Source organism: Clarias gariepinus, chromosome 23 (assembly GCF_024256425.1).
Source record: "Clarias gariepinus isolate MV-2021 ecotype Netherlands chromosome 23, CGAR_prim_01v2, whole genome shotgun sequence".
Taxonomy (NCBI): domain Eukaryota; kingdom Metazoa; phylum Chordata; class Actinopteri; order Siluriformes; family Clariidae; genus Clarias; species Clarias gariepinus.
The window spans coordinates 26,173,450-26,190,000 of NC_071122.1; the positions used below are offsets into that span (position 1 = coordinate 26,173,450).

General features: G+C 43.1%; 2 protein-coding genes across 2 annotated transcripts in view; one reads left to right on the forward strand and one right to left on the reverse strand.

Moving 5' to 3' along the window:
• Positions 1-1,803: 1,803 nt before the first annotated feature.
• gpr37l1a (G protein-coupled receptor 37 like 1a) lies at positions 1,804-6,234 on the forward strand. The gene is made up of 3 exons (XM_053484642.1): positions 1,804-1,929; positions 2,744-3,283; positions 4,666-6,234. The coding sequence occupies exons 1-3, from the start codon at positions 1,861-1,863 to the stop codon at positions 5,503-5,505; spliced, it is 1,449 nt and encodes a 482-aa protein (XP_053340617.1). The 5' UTR covers positions 1,804-1,860; the 3' UTR covers positions 5,506-6,234.
• Positions 6,235-13,518: 7,284 nt separating this feature from the next.
• arl8a (ADP-ribosylation factor-like 8A) overlaps positions 13,519-16,551 on the reverse strand; it is a 6,323-nt gene continuing 3,290 nt past the window's right edge. The window contains exons 3-7 of the mRNA XM_053484663.1: positions 16,365-16,438; positions 15,871-15,964; positions 15,308-15,375; positions 15,157-15,227; positions 13,519-15,030 (exon numbers count right to left, since the gene is read on the reverse strand). Coding sequence (XP_053340638.1) covers positions 14,981-15,030; positions 15,157-15,227; positions 15,308-15,375; positions 15,871-15,964; positions 16,365-16,438 — 357 coding nt within the window. The 3' untranslated portion in view covers positions 13,519-14,980. The remainder of the gene's footprint in view (positions 15,031-15,156; positions 15,228-15,307; positions 15,376-15,870; positions 15,965-16,364; positions 16,439-16,551) is intronic.

A 16,551-nucleotide genomic window follows, 5' to 3' on the forward strand; every position in this document is an offset into this window, starting at 1 on the left:
CATAGTTACAGTCACTGGGATGTGAAGTGGAGTATTATTGGCACCATTATATTTCTACAGACTGGTTTAAATGAAGCTCTTCAATCAGAATCCAGACAATTCCTCATGTTTGGCACCAAAACCTTCTACACCAGTTTTCCAGTAGTTTGTTCGTGTCTTCGCGCCTTCCCTGCTCTTCTGGAGGCCAAAACCGAGGTTCATCACTATATGAGGTTCATCCCGCTCCTGGTGCAGAATCAGGAGAGAAGTGTTTGAGGAATCTCCGTGTTGTGACCCCACGACCCTGCGGCTCTGAGGACAAGCAGCTGCTCCTCACTGTAGCTTTAATTCTCTTCAAGGTGCTGTTGGTGGAGAGTAGAGGTGAAGAGAATATCAGACAAAATAGAGAAAGCAGAAGAGCTTTCAGTGTGCTCTGTAAAATGTATGAATATGGTAAGTTATGTCCATAACTCTGGGGCCGAACGATGACCGTCACCGCGGTCTTATTCTGGATGACGCTGTTCTTCTGCCTATCCTCGAGACCGAATAGCAACAATGTCAGGTGCCTGACCTTAGGGGTTTTTATACGGCTAGTATATACCATCCGGTTGGGCCAACTACTTCCTCCTGCCTGGACCGCCACAGCTCGTCCAGAGTGACGAGGGATGGTGAGGGTTTTTGTTCGGTCCCATAGATCTATAGTTATGGAAATTACTTACGATCTATTTCGACCACACATTCTGGATGACTAGTACCAACAGAGTCACGAGGGAACAGTATCATCTCTCTTCTTTGGAACAGCAGACTCCAAAGGATTGGGATTCGCAACATTAATCCTATATAATCTTGACAACGTGCACGGGGTGATTCTCCCTTTAGCGCCGCCCTGGAGGTGGCCAGGCTCCTGGTAGAGTGGGACACTAGATCACCGGGAATAGGAAGACCTTCACTGGAATACGCTTGTGAAATTGTATCCACTATCCAGTGTGATAAACGTTAGACACAGGATGCCTGCACATCTCTCGTCACAGCTTACAAATAAATGTGTATGTCATTCACCCCTAACCCTCTGTATATTTATCTTTTCTTTTTATTGCCCTTTTATTGTCATTTTTAGTGCTGTGAAGCACTTAGGTTGCTGTAAAGTGCTATATAAATAAATGTTGATTGGTTGGTTGGGTTAGGGTTAGGGTTGGTATGTGACCGTCTCAATGGACGAGTACACTCAATGTATGTACGCCCTGCTCCGACAGGGCCGAGGGAGAGGCTATTCAACCCGGTACTTATAGCTCCATCACCTGATTTATTGTACCAGGAGGACCAGAGGGCCTGAGGACCAGAGGGCCTTGGGTAGGAATGACTGATTTGGCCAAAGAAAAAGGGGGACCTCATAATCTTCACATAATGTAAAATGTTTCTACACGATTCTTTCATAAAAGTATATGTTAACAATGTAATGACCTGTTTCGGCCGCCAGATGGCTGATAAGTCGCGGCGTGGTGAAGAAAATGAATTCAATTCTGTTCTCATTAAGAGCCATCAGAAGAGCTAAAACTGGCTTAGTGTTGTTCCACTGACAGCCACCAGATGGCAGTAACACCACGTAATACTCGCGGTTGGCCAGCAGATGGCGGTCACTGTGCGCGTCTCTCCGCTCGGTGACGTAGTTGGGAGGAGAGTCCGCGCGCTGGTTCTGTGTAACGGTCCAAACTTTCTGGAGTTTCATCATCAGTTCGTTTTCTCTCCATCAGCGCACAGACACACACACACACACACAGCATCTCTCAGCATCTCTCAGCACCTGTCTGTCTCTCTCTCTCTCTCTCTCAGGTCTGACCCGGTGTGTGTGTGTGTGTGTGTGTGTGTGAGAGAGTCAGTGAGATGCTGCTCATCGTGTGTGTGTTCGCGGTGTGTGTGGGAGTGACGGAGCCTCGCCGAGTCAGGAGCACGGTAATGAACACACACACACACACACACACACACTCAGTGCTCAGATCTAAAGTGTTTATGTTTTAAAGAAAAATATAAATCTGTTTAAAGAGATCATTAATAATTCAGCAGGAGTGAAGAAAGATCTGAGCTTCTGTTATTTATAATAATAATAATAATAATAATAAGTAAAACAGGTAAATATTTCAGAAGTTTAGTTCAGTGTTTATGAAGCGTCAGACTTTAACTGCAGAAGGGTTTGTGTTTATGCACTAAAGCAGTGGGACTAAAGCCCATGCAGTGGGACTAAAGCCCATGCAGTTCCCCGCTGGTGTGTGAAGTGAAGTTTAAACTCCTGATGAAACTCAGCGTTATATTTTGATCGCGCGGGTCATCGCGGGTTCCTCACACTCTGTTAGCCGCGCTCCTGATTAACAGATGATCTGTTTCTAAAACTCTTTATTTCAGAAAAGACTTTAAAATGTTAAATCAAAGGATTTCTCTTGTAGTTTCTTGTATAAACTATCATGTTAGTGTCTCATTAGGTCCCAAGGCCGGTGCGAGGTTTGTGGTTAGAGCGCTGAACTGATCAGAAGGTTATGAGTTTAAATCCCGGCCAAGCGTTCATAGCGACGTCGCTTTTTGATCCTTCGATGTCGGCTCTTCCTATCTGAACTGATCAGAAGGTTATGAGTTTAAATCCCAGCTCGCTATGCCCTGCAGGGCCCTTGAGCAAGATCCCTAACTCTAGACAGCTCAGTAGTGAAGATAAGAGGAATAATAATAATAATAATCAGGTAAATTAACACTTTGTGCTGTAATGTTTTGTTTACAGTGGAGCTCCTCTCAGGCGCCGTCACATGACCTGCTCGCTCTCTCCCCCACTGGGCTCCTTAGTGCTAGCTCACCGCTAACACCCAACGCTAGTGTAACGATCACACCCCCGGATAGTCAGCGTAGGAGATTGGCACGTGGCTCTAAAGCGGGGAGATCAAAGCAGAGGGCGGAGCATCACGAGCACCGACACCCACGGCCCTTTGACCCCGAAGGTTATTTCACCACGCCAAGGGTTTTTAACGGCTCTCTTCTGGTGCACAACCCGCTGTACCCAGTGACGGGTGAGTCGTATGGAGCGTACACTGTGATGCTGTTAGCGCTGATGGTGTTTGCGGTGGGCGTGGTCGCTAACCTGGCTGTCACATGCTCCGTATGGCACAACCACTACCTGCAGAACACTCGCAACTGCGTTCTGGCGAGTCTAGCGCTGTGGGACCTCGCCGTGATCTTCTTCTGCCTGCCGGTCGTCATCTTCCACGAACTCACCAAGAGACGACTGATGGGAGACGTGTCCTGCCGCCTCGTACCTTTTATAGAGGTTTGTTTTTTTGTTTCGCTAAAATGTAAACATGTCGGAATAAAAGAGAGTGAGACATTTGTTGAGAAGGTCTGTATGTGAGACAGTAAGTGTGATAGTTAATTATACAGTCAGTAAGACAGTTTGTGGGTCATTAAGGCAGTCAGAGAGTGAGACAGTCAATGAGGCAGTAAGTAAGAAAGTTTACTTTAAGTGAATCAGGTTGTGAGGCAGTAAGACAATTACTGAGACAGTCAGTCAGTAAGACAGTCATTAAGAGAGACAGTCAGTGAGACAGTCAGTCAGTGAGAGAGACAGTCAGTCAGTGAGACAGTCAGTCAATGAGACAGTTAGTCAGTGAGACAGTAGTGAGAGAGACAGTCAGTCAGTGAGACAGTCAGTCAGTGAGACAGTTAGTCAGTGAGACAGTAGTGAGAGAGACAGTCAGTCAGTGAGACAGTCAGTCAGTGAGACAGTTAGTCAGTGAGACAGTAGTGAGAGAGACAGTCAGTCAGTGAGACAGTCAGTGAGACAGTAGTGAGTCAGTTAGTGAGACAGCGAGGCAGTCAGTCAGTGAGGCACGCAGTCAGTGGGACAGTTAGTGAGATAGTCAGTGAGAGAGACAATAAGACGGTCAGCGAGACAATAATCAAAGAGTGAGACAGTCGTTGAGAACGTCAGTACGTGATTAAGTGAGTGTGGTAGTGAGACTGGAGACTCGATAAATGAGAGTCAGGGAGTCAGTTTGTGAGGCAGTGAGACAATATTACTAAAACAGTCAGTGGGACAGTCTGTTAGTGAGACAGTCAGTCAGTCAGTCAGTGAGACAGCTCAGGTCCACTTATAACGTAGTGTAGAAGAGAGTGGTGTACACTGAGGAAGGACGATGGGGTTTAAGTGGGAAGACGACTGAATCTAAATAAAGCATCTGAGTCTCAGCTTTAAATAAAATTCCTTTGTTCCTTGTTTCAATTCGTATGCAAATCAACTTTCCACCTAATTACTCTGAGAGGGACAGAGAGTGTGTGTGTGTGTGTGTGTGGCTAATTGAGGTCAGGAGTGTGTTAAATGGAGATGTAGGTCAGTGGGTCTGAAGCAGGAGTGTGTGTTTGTTTTGGAGGTTTTGTTCAGCGCAGTGTGAAAACGCCAGGCGCTTTTAGACATTTCTCCCTCGTTCCCTCGTTCCCCCTGTCCTCTTACCGCCTGGGTTGTGAGACACGAGCACAAATAAACACACACAGACTACAGACGTTATCATGTGGTCTAGAGAGAGAAGGTGGGAGTTTTTTTTATTCATAAGTGCAGATTGTTGTTTTATAGACACTGTGGGCGGGACTCAGTTAGATTTCATTATGCGCAAATTTAAACACTCTGTGTTTTTTCTGTGCGTGTGTGTGTCTCAGGTGACGTCTCTGGGCGTGAGCACCTTCAGTCTCTGTGCTCTAAGTGTTGATCGCTTCCAGACATTAACAAGCTCCTCCCTCTCCAAGACCCCCGAGTCGTTCGGCTCCATCGTGTCGAAGCTGTCGGTGATCTGGGTGGGCTCGCTGCTCCTTGCTGTTCCGGAACTGATGATCTGGCGTTTGGAGATGGAGCTGTCCCGTGTCTCGCGTCTCCCTGTGGACTCGTGTGTCCGTCTGCCTCCTTCTTCGCCCAATCTGTCTGAGTCAGTCTATTCCCTCGTCATGACGTACCACGAGTCGCGCATGTGGTGGATCTTTGGCTGCTTTTTCTGCCTGCCTTTGCTTTTCTCGTTCTCGTGTCATCTTCTGACCAGCCAGATCTCCGATAGCGCTGCAAACACATCCTCTTCCTGTCCTGCATCCTCGTCCTCCTCCGCGTCTAAGAAGCTCGTCATGATGCTGGCGATCGTGTATGGAGTGTTCTGCCTCCCGGAACATGCCTGGAACATCGGGCTTACCTACGCCGGAGTGCAAGTGGACGGGGTCACGCTGGCTCTGCTGGCTCTGATCGGGCAGTTCCTGATGTTCGCCAGGGCCTCGGCCACGCCCATTTTGATCCTCAGTTTGTGTCGATCGTTGGGGCAGAGCTTTGTGGACTGCTGCTGTTGCTGCTGTGAAGAATGTATTCCCACCAAACCTTCCTCGCCATCACTGGGGCCGTCATCTGTGTCATCATCATCATCCTCGCCAGTGTTAAAGAACGAGAAGAAGTCACAGGTCGACTTCGAGAAGAAAATGAAAGAGACTTCAGCGGAGATGGCTATAGGAACTCCATGCTGAGAGATCCCCCATGTACGCCTCCCTGATGTCAGTCATAACTCTCACACTCATTTAACCTGAATGTTACAGAGCTGGACACTGACTCCGCCCACTTTATCACTGGAATAGTGCCAGTGTTTGACAGTGTTTATAGTCCAGTGTAAGGACCATCATCTTCCTTCTTCTGGAGATCATGATCAGGTTTAAACACTGACACACTGCTGAACGGAGCCACAGCTACAGTTATTCATTCTAACCACCGTAACACTAACGACCTTCATGTGATACCCGTCTCATCGTGTCTTATTACCTTCATCTCTTCTGTAAGCTGTATGCAACTAATCACGGTCCTAATCTGTGATTTTAGAGTCCTGAGGAATATAAACATGCTGGATCGATTGTGTTCGAGATGGCTTTGGGTTTAGTACCACAGAGGTTCAGGAGGTGGCAGGAGTTAGACACATTCTAATAAATCAACTCCCGAATACACACCAGTGTTCACATGTGTAGAACAAAATCCACATTATTATTCATTATTATGTCATAAAAAGTGTAAGATTTCTAAGCGGTTCTGTAATGGGTTCCTTAAGTAATTACAGGTCCTTTGTCTTCTTGTCGGAGCCCTTTCCACTCTTGAGGAACATCTGGAGATGATGTAAGAGCTCTAAAAGCTCTAAGTGTGTATGTGAGAGAAGGGCTTTTACTGTAGTTGGGTCGGGAACTGTGAGAGAACACACTGTAGAACCCTGAGCGTGTGTGTTATTACCAGGTCAGTTAATTGGAGCATTCTGATTGGCTGATGCTGAAGACACCTGACTATTTAACACCGTTCGTCTCCTGTGCTGCGATGTTGCTTTTGTTCTTTTCATGCAACTAGATTTAGAGCTTGAGATTTTATTTCTTTAAGAGAATTTTATTTCTTTATCTGTGTGTAGAACTTAGTGAGAGCCTTTTAGTTTTTGATTAAATCATCACACCATTAACTGTTACTTCTTTACATTGTGTGTTTAGGGCTTAAACCTTCGTCTGGGTTTTTGTTTTCCAAATAATTTCCCATTAATTTTATTGTAATGATGTATTAGTTTCTCCTAATGATGAACTTCATTGAGCTGATATACACATACAATGTTGGAATATTAATGTGCTGTGGAGTTTGTCTGATGGGGAAGCACACTTGGAAGTTAGCTAATTAGCCTAGCATTAGCCACATGAACTGTTGGTGTGTCTGGATGAGTAGTCTCCTCTGTCTGATATCTAAAGTGTATAATGTTTAGAGAAGTACACAGTTCATAGTTAGGAACCTCACAACTACTCACTCATGTCTTTACATGTTCATGAGCGGTCTGATCTCATGCTGTTGATCGGATAAAGACCTTCATTAAAATCTGATTAATGCTGTTATCTGGTTCCACGTTCAAGAATTTAAAGTCAAACCCGTGCGGTGCATGAAGAATAAATGAATAGAACAACGCCTGGATGTGGGTTCAGTAGTCAGATTGTTCTAATAAAAGATGATTATTATTTTCAGATGTAACAGCAGCACTAAACACCACCGAGTTACAACAACACTAAACCCCTGGGACACTAAAGCCTCATCACTCCAACATTCACACGATGAAAGACTCGAGTCTTGAAGCTGATGAGCGCGCACACACACACACACACACACGTCTTTCCTCTGTGTTGTGAGCGCGTGGAAACACTGAGTCAACAACACAGTGTTTAATAAAGCAAAGCTGCACACTGAGGTCTTTATCTTACTTTAGAAAATAAATGCATGACTTTTTTTATGTCTCGTGCGTGGTTGAGATCGAGAATGTCGTGTGTGTGATGGCGTGTGTGTGTGTGTGCGTGTTGCACAGAGTAGGAATTTAATGTAGGTTACACACAGTACCGTCCTTATCCAACGCTCAGAGCGCTCATAAGCTGAACTGTAGCTCAGTAAAGAAACTTAAAAGTTGTACTTTATTTGTTTCAGGCAGAAATAACAGTGAATAGAAGATGAAGGATGTTTCCGTTGTTGTTTCAGACACAGAGCTGATATTCATAAACTCAGCGTGAACTTCATCGAGCACAGAAATATCATTCAGAGCACTAACTTTCTCACAGCCCCAAAACTCCCACTCCTCTCTCTCTCTCTCTCACACACACACACACACACACACACAGGGGGTAAAGCTGTAAGCCTTATATTGTTCCCTCTGCCCCCTCTGAGCCCCTCGCGGTTGCCAAGCGACCGACACACACGCACCACCCTTCAGCCTTGACAGTGAGGTTGCTAAGCAACCATGACACACCGTCTCGGCCTCCGGATCCGGCCTTCAGCACGTCACTGAGAGCGAGGAGTTTATAAAGTTCTGTGGAGCGGCGCAGGGGCCCGAGATTCTTTAAATCTTATTTGTTTTGATTAATATTTTAAATTGTTTTATATTTAGCATGTGTACTGTATATTCCACACAAAACAATAAGTGAACTTTGTATACTTACACACACACACACACACACACACACAGCAGTCTTATTAGCGCTGACGATGTGAATAGCGTTCCTACTGCGAGTTGCAGTGATGTGGAGGATCATGGGAAAGGACCACATGCGCCTCCTCACGCTCCTGAATCTTAAATAAGCATCTCTCTCTGGTCATTTATTAAAATGTCACTGATCTCCAACGCGACTCTCTCGTTATTCCTGCGAGGCCTCGGCCCAGCCCCCTCCCAATCCCTACCCATTCTGGCAGAAGCCACTCACAGCAATACAGTCTGAAAATGGATTTCAGTTTGTAACACACTCGCACACACAGATTTAATTTTAATTTCAAACTGAATTTGTTTAGATTTATCATAATTAAAACTTCTTGTGAGCCCTAATAAAGAAGGAACATGGTTTCATGGGAACGTAAAGATGTCTTCTTTAAGTGGAGCAGAATAATATACTGTAGGTTCTGTAAGATCATTAAACACGTAACACATTAGATAAAACGTCAGTCTGGACCTGAAACCGCTCCTGGTTCTACAGCAGAGTGCTGCCTAGTAATATTCCTAGAACCGTTCATGTTCTGTTTCATATTTCATCATAACACTGTTCTGCATATTCATGTGTTACACATAACCACACACACACACACACACACACATACTGATGGACTTGCGCATTAATTCATTGCTATAGAGCAAGAATGTCAGAGGAGCATGTGACAGGGTGTGTGTGTGTGTGTGTGTTTAGCTTTTCTCTGTGTGGACTGACACTCGTCTTCACAGGGAATAGGAAGACAACAGGGACAACTTGGTGGTCGTGGGGTTTTGAACCAAGGGACCTTCCGAACCATATGATGAGATAGTACAAGTATAAAACTTTATTAATCCCAGAGGAACTTTCTTTGTGCCAGAGACTTCAAGAGCAAAGAGAGTAACAAAATATACTGCAATAAAGTAATAAAATAAAACAAAATAAAAAACATCCAGGAACTAGGTACAGGATAGACAATAATGGAGTGCAGCAACCGGTACCAGCCATGATAATGCATGGTAGTTAGTCCGGTGTGTGAATTATAATCACAATGTGCGTTATGTAGTATACAGTATAATATTCTTTAAAGAGGCAGCCGGGCGAGTCGATGTTTCAGAGTGTTAGCGTTAGCTTCCCCTCCCCGACACTAACGAGTGATTAGCTGACCTTAACACTGAGGGTCTAACTGTAGCAGGTAACCGTTGCTCTAGAGGCGAGTAATTAACTTAAAGATTTACCTTTTGTGTTTGGAACTAAGCTCAATATTAAATATTAAATTAAAGGGAACACGTGCCGCCCGCGGCTTGCACACCAGGGACGATCTGCTCACATTGATTCACACACACTCACATTCCATACAGACTTAAATAATTCTTTTGATTGTGTGAAGCTGCTTTGCGACAATGACAATTGTTAAAAGCGCTATACAAATAAAATTGAATTGAATTGAATTGAATAGTAACAGAATCTTGTATGTTTCTTTATGATGAATATGGCCCACCTTTGTAATAATCTCATAATGCTGTTTGCTAGTTTTAATGTTAAAATAAAAACTCTTGATGTTTCAGATGAAATATATTTGGCAGTATATTCTTTTTAGATACACAAAGTACACAGTTACTGTCCATTTTACCAGCTTCTGATGCTGCAAAAATGTTGGACAATGTTTACGGTGTCTGCAAATAAATGTCAATGTTACAAATGTTAAAGGCTATTCCTGTTGTGTTTATGGTAACCCAGCAACTTAGGAATATTACAATAGTTTTAATGAAGTGACATCCAATATTATCGATATACAATATTATTCAATTTAATTGTATTTAAGTGTATTTAGGTGCAGATGAAGATTTATCTGTAAAAGTAAATCAGGTTCACTTAAATATTTAGTTAATGTTAGTCAATTTGTCTCAGATATTCAATAAAAATAAATCAATCTCTTCCAGATTTCTCTCAGATATTCATTGAATATAACTTTTTTCCTAGTAAAGGTAAAACAGTTTTTCTTAAAATGATTTAATTTAGCTTAAAATATTTATGCTGAATACATTATATTTTCAACAGTTAATATTGAATCTAACATAAATTAATAAAAAAAATTACAGTTAAATATATATATTGTTCTACATGTAAATAATTTATCCTATGTTTCTTACTCATTATCATAGTAGTAAAAGTTACTTAAATATGTTAGGTGTCACTTAGTTGCCATAATTTTTTTTAAGTAAACCCCAGGTCAGATTTTTTTACAGTGTATAACAAAAAGGTTTAATTTGAAAACCACAATACAGCCTCATTTTAGGAAATTTAAGCCTTAACTTTTTACACAAAACATGATGCACGTTTTACCGATCCAATCGCATCACTTCTTTCTGTCATGTGATCAGTAAACCAAGACTGCAGAGCATTGGCTGCCATGGCAGAACTAAATGGATTTTTGGAGAATGTTGAAGCTAAGAGAAAGGATGTTTATGTTCGGTTATTGTCCCTGCAGTAAGACAAGCAGCATTGCTTTTGTCCCACAACTCGAGGGTCCACAGATGTGACCAGGACAGACAGTTGTTATGTGGCATACATGTTAGAGTAAATGTTGGTATTCTGGTGTTCGGAGGTTTTATTTGTAACATTGTTTTGTGCTTCAAATAAAATCAACTCAAATAAGCTATTTAACATCAACCCAAATAGATGATGTCACAAAGTTCTTAATTTTTAAGTGTTTATTTATGTGAAATAAATTCAGCTTGTGATTCTGTAGTCCACTTTAACGAGGAAACAGATCCAGATATCAGTAACTTTACTGTCATGAACTTCTTCTGCCACTTGTACGCTGCTCACTGTGGAACCCCCATGACAACCCTCAGCAGGAGCTCGAGGTGGAACATATGAAGTCAGTAGGTGGAACCCATAGTTGCCCCACAGGGTGCCTCCTTTAGCAGTCTGTATACCCAGCTCCCAGCCTCCTCTGTACCTTTTATCCCTTTCTTCAAACATATTTTTTTATTTATTAACTAAATCCTTGGAGTGAAACTTCAGCTAAACCCCAATCTAAGAGACTGGGGTAAAGACAGTGATGTGGCCTTCTATTCACAAAAGTTCAGCAGTTTCTACATGTTTGGTCAAGCGAGAGTCAAGATCAGACAGTTCAGACAAAAGAGTACTTACACACACACACACACAACCAACAGTCTTCTGAGGACTTCTTTATTCTGCCCAAAGCAACCTAAATGAATGTAGAGACAACAACTCTGATTGTGGAGAACCATATAAAGAACGTGTGGCCCAAAGTGATGAGAACACGGCAAGAACACTCTGAGAGCACAATGAGAGCGTACTGAGAACATGCTGTGGAACTCAATATCTACTAGACTCTCTGTGCTGAGGTCCAACCTTACAGTTTAAAAGTGCACCCTTCTAAACTCTCACACTTTCATTTCATCAACCCATTTGTGTAAAGTTTGTCCTTATAGCAGCTTCCACGGTTGATGTTCATGTGGGATTTGATTTATTCTAATGTTTTCTGTGTGTTTATTACAGTGAAGAGTCTTTTCTTTGTTTTTTTCCTCTACAGAATTCCACTGTGGGCTGTGTTTTAGCCACACTGAACCTTGTGTGTGTGTGTGTGTGTGTGTGTGTGAGAAAGAGAGGGAGAGAGAGAGAGAGATTAAATTTAAGCCTTTGCTGTCCTCTGGTGGTGAACTCTGACAACACAAAAGAAATCTATTATAATACACACTGAAAATGTCGAAATGTACGAAACGGAGTTGTGACGATGCGTCGTCAGCTCCTACTGCTAAGAAGTGTAAAATATGAAAGTATTACATTAGCTATCTTCAGCTTGGCTTTACGGTGGCTGGGACAGATGCTGAACCGCTGCCCCAGGTTGTCATTTGCGCAGATCTGCTGGCAAATGATAGCATGAAGCCATGCAAGCTGAAGCATTTCCATTTAGAAACTAAACATCCAACACTTAAAGATAAACCCTTGGATTTTTTCAAATTGAAGTTATCTGGCCTTGAACAGCAGAAACGCAACCTCAGCTAACACACATCAGTGTCCAAGCGTGTGTGGCTAAATTAGGAAAACCGCACACAATCGCCGAGACGCTAATCTCACCTGCTGCTAAAGATAACAGTCAGGTTATGTTTGGAGAAAATTTCACTCAGCAGATTAGTGACATCCCCCTTTCTAACGACAACGTTAGCCTATCTGACATGGCAAGCGATGTTAAAGAGCAATTGCTAGTTAACATCATGCAAAGCCAGTACTATGGCCTACAGCTTGATGAGACAACTGATGTTGCAGGGCTAGCACAGTTGCTTACCCATGTCAGATATGTAAAAAAAAACTAATATTGAGGAGGACATTCGCGTTTGGCGTGCTCGTCTGATTAATAAAAAGGCACATGATAGGGGAGGTTTGGGGGGGCTTTAGTTCCAAAAGGTTGAGAACCTCTGACGTAGAGTATTATGGTGAACTGGTATGTTTAGATGCTGTCCTCCTCACTCTCACTGATCACTCAGGTTTGTTGACGGTGAGGTGATTGGTTGTTTTACATCTCAGTTCATGTCTGTATTTTCTTCTGGCTCCTCCCTTTTATCTATGATGTCATAGTTAGTCCTGCCAGAGTCCCTGCTTGATTATGTGACTGTGACCATACCTAACTGTTCTCTCGCCTCCTCTCTCCGTCCCTCTCTCTGTCAAGCTACACATGTCGTTCCTGAGCTGCCAGTGATCCAGATTCCCTCTGCCCTCCAGACCTGTCAGACCCATCCTGGTGCCCCACTTCTGGTTGGAGATCTCGTCACATGGATGCCCCGTGTGTCTCTTTGGGATGCGTCTGGTGTCTGGGGATGGTTTCACTCTACCATGAAGACGGTTCTGGCCTTGACTGGTGTTGACAGCTGTTTTTCTGAGGACTTGACTTGACTGCAGTTGCTTGATAGTTCAGGACTGGAATTTCCTACGAGTCTACCTGAGTCTCCAATAACTACCTGGACTCCATATTTACAGCAATTAACATCAAGTGTTATAGCTGAACTGCCTAACACACCTAACACACTGTATGAGTGCAGATCAATCTCTGCTTTCTGTTTCACCCAGATGAGGATGGGTTCCCTGTTGAGTCTGGTTCCTCTCAGGGTTCCTTCCTATTACCATCTCAGGGAGTTTTTCCCTCAGCACCGCCCCTAAAGGCCGAGCTAATGTTTCTCAGTATAGAGTCTCCTATAACCAAAACTCTTTCAGGTTTCTCAGCAGGTGCTTCACTGAGGAGAGCAAACCTGTTGGACACATGCAGAAGAGGTGTGCTCCGGTGGGCTAGCCTTAGCGTTATATACACTGTACTCACAGATCCTCTCTAAATATAGTAACATTAAACACCCCATGTCCTCTCTGTCTCAGAGGGACAGGGAAACTCTGCTGATGTGTCCTTTCCACAGGATCTTTAATGAGGGGTGGGGTGGGGGGCTAAAAACTAAAAGCACAATGTTTTCATGAGGAATTTGTTTGAACAAGAAGAGACAACACACACACTTCTCTAAGCCATGGAGTGTTTTATATTTGTTAATTTTAATCACAGAAATGACAACAGATATTCTTCTTAAAGTCCAGTCAGAAGAAGGGTTTTGGGTTTTTGTTGTTATTTACAACATTGAGTTAAAAATCAGGACAGGTTTTAAAATCAACCACGTGTCTGTAAAAGCTCGAGCTGTACACGCGCGGAACTGGAGAGCTAACGGTGCCAATGATCACAACGTGAAATAAAAATAACAGCAATAAATAAAACAGGACCAACGTTAAGCGGTTAATCTGATTTTCTGACATGCTGAGCCTAAACTTCACAGAACCCCTGATTTAAGGTGGACTGGTTTATAAACCCGACCCAACATGTCAGTGGCACCTTAAAAACTGAAAGCATTAATTTCTTTATATTTCTGTAAATAAACAACTACGCATCTGGACTCATGGGTCAGAAGACGTCAGGATTTAAGGTGGACTGGAGCTTTAAATCCTAAATAACACTGTTCCATCTTAAACTGAGAGCCATGTCGGCAAGCTGATCCAGGAACAGTCTGCTTCCTGCTCAATTTAATTCTCACTTCGTTGCTGGATTAAACCTCAATTGATCTCACACACACACACACACACACACACACACATACACACGCTCAAAACATTCTAACATTACTATTCATACTGACCAGGGAACAAAACAAAACAACTGTGTGTGTATTTGAAGGTGTCACGAGGAGTACGTGGAGAAATGTAACAGACAAAAACCTCCAAAACACACAACACACACACAAAAAAGACGATGCAAATTATGCCATGTTGTGGCTAATACACAACCGTTTAAGACTTTAATGCATGCTGGAGTTTATACACACCAGGCTATCCAGGCTATTATCTGTTAGCTACCGTTAGCCTTGACTTTGAGTAGAGATATTCCTTAAACACACACTCACACGCATTCACACACACTCACACACACATTCACAAAGGGAAAACATAAAATTAGATAAAAACCCATGTTTGTGTGCAACAGATATGAAAGTGTGTGTCGATCTGACTTCAGTAAAGTGATGATCGCCTCAACATTTTATCGCGGTTTATGAAATTACAACAAAACTGTCTCTCTTTCACACACACACACAAAGTGTACTCTATGAAAAACCAATTATTGATTTGTGCAAAGGCTGAAACATACACACATATGCACACATGCTTACAGACACACACACACACACACAAAGTATATCATCATGTGACTGTGAAATCTGTCTGATCTGATTTTCGTTATTATAAAAAAAATGCATAAAAGTTTAAAAAACAAACAAACACAAAACTGTAAAACAGTGCAAATCATATTCATCACAATTTGTACAGGAATGAAAGTCGTTTTAGAGCGTTAGAGTGGGGGGGGGGGTAAACCCAAAGGGGGCGTGACTTGGCATACAGGTGGTCACACTGTTTCTCCAATCAGAGGCTCCACCTCTCAGCTCCGCCTAGTTCTGGAGTGCTGGATCAGCCACTGTAGTGTGATATCTAAAACACACACACACACACACACACTGGTTTAGCATAACCAGGTTCAAATTAAATGTAAATTATTTTAATTAGATTCAATATTGTGTTTGTGTGTGTGTGTGTGTGTGTGTGTGTGTGTCTCACCGATGTTGTCCTTCTCCTTACAGGAGATGGAGTAGCAGCAGATCTCCCGGTCCTGGATGGCAGACAGGTTCCTAACGAGGGGGCGGAGTCTCAGTTAGTTTATTTCTCATTAAGCTGTATCTCAGTAAGAAGCAGTTAATGAATCACTCACATCCTCTCGATCAGCTCCTTCTCATCCAACGCCCCATGGAGATCCCTCTTGTTACCCAACACCAGAACCTGAAGCACACACACACACACACACACACACATCAAAAACACACTACTGTGAAGATCTTATTAGCTGGGAAGTTGAATTAAGTGTGTATGCGTGTCTGTCTGTCTGTCTGCGTGTCTGTCTGTCTGTCTGCGTGTCTGTCTGTCTGTCTGCGTGTCTGTCTGTCTGTCTGCGTGTCTGTCTGTCTGTCTGCGTGTCTGTCTGTCTGGTGTCTGTCTGTCTGCGTGTCTGTCTGTCTGGTGTCTGTCTGTCTGGTGTCTGTCTGTCTGCGTGTCTGTCTGTCTGCGTGTCTGTCTGTCTGCGTGTCTGTCGCAGAGAAATCAAGTGTTTAAAATTGTGATGAGCAGTAAACTCATTAGAGCTGGTATAGTGATGTGGATGGGGCTCTGTGTGTGTGTGTGTGTGTGTGTGTGTGTGTGTGTCCTAGCTTGTCCTGTGATAATTACTCCATGATAAGGCATGTTATCAAACAGTGTGTGTGTAAGTGTGAGACTTACAGGGATGCCCTGCAGCTGCGGTTTGTCTAACAGGTTGTGCAGCTCATTCTTAGATGCCTCGATTTTCTCTGGGTCTGCAGCATCCACCATATACCTGATACACACACACACACACACACACACACACACACATAGGAATTATTCTCTAATAAAATTAACTGTAAGTTTGCATGTTTGCATGTGTGTGTGTTTGTGTGAGTGTGTTACATGTTACAATAATTATGGTAATGAATACATTACAGTAATAAGTGTGTCACTGCAACAAGTGTGTTAGTTTCCACTGTGGGCGTTACTGCAGTGTGTGTGTGTTACTGAGTGTTACAGCAAAAAGACTTTCACACCAACAAGTGTGTTTACGAGTGAGTGTGGTACAGCAAGGTGTGTGTGTGTGTTAAGGGTTTTAATCTGTGTGTTACAATAATGAGTATGTTAGAGTTATGAATGTTATATTATTGTGTGTGTGTGTGTGTGTGTGTGTGTGTGTGTCTACTCACACAATGGCACTGACCCCCCTGCAGTATCTCTCCCACATACTGCGGAACCGCGGCTGCCCTCCGATATCCCACAACTACACACACACACACACACACACACACACACACATATTTTAATACAGCATTATTAAAACATGTCTGGTGAGTGCAGAGTCACTCCTGTGAGAGAGAGATGACTGAAGGAACA

Bases quoted from the DNA above. Each gene is read 5' to 3' on its own strand.
- gpr37l1a (XM_053484642.1), top strand. From the start codon at position 1,861: ATGCTGCTCATCGTGTGTGTGTTCGCGGTGTGTGTGGGAGTGACGGAG. The intron at 1,930-2,743 runs GTAATGAACACA...TTTTGTTTACAG, and splicing joins CTCGCCGAGTCAGGAGCACG to TGGAGCTCCTCTCAGGCGCC. The intron at 3,284-4,665 runs GTTTGTTTTTTT...TGTGTGTCTCAG, and splicing joins GCCTCGTACCTTTTATAGAG to GTGACGTCTCTGGGCGTGAG.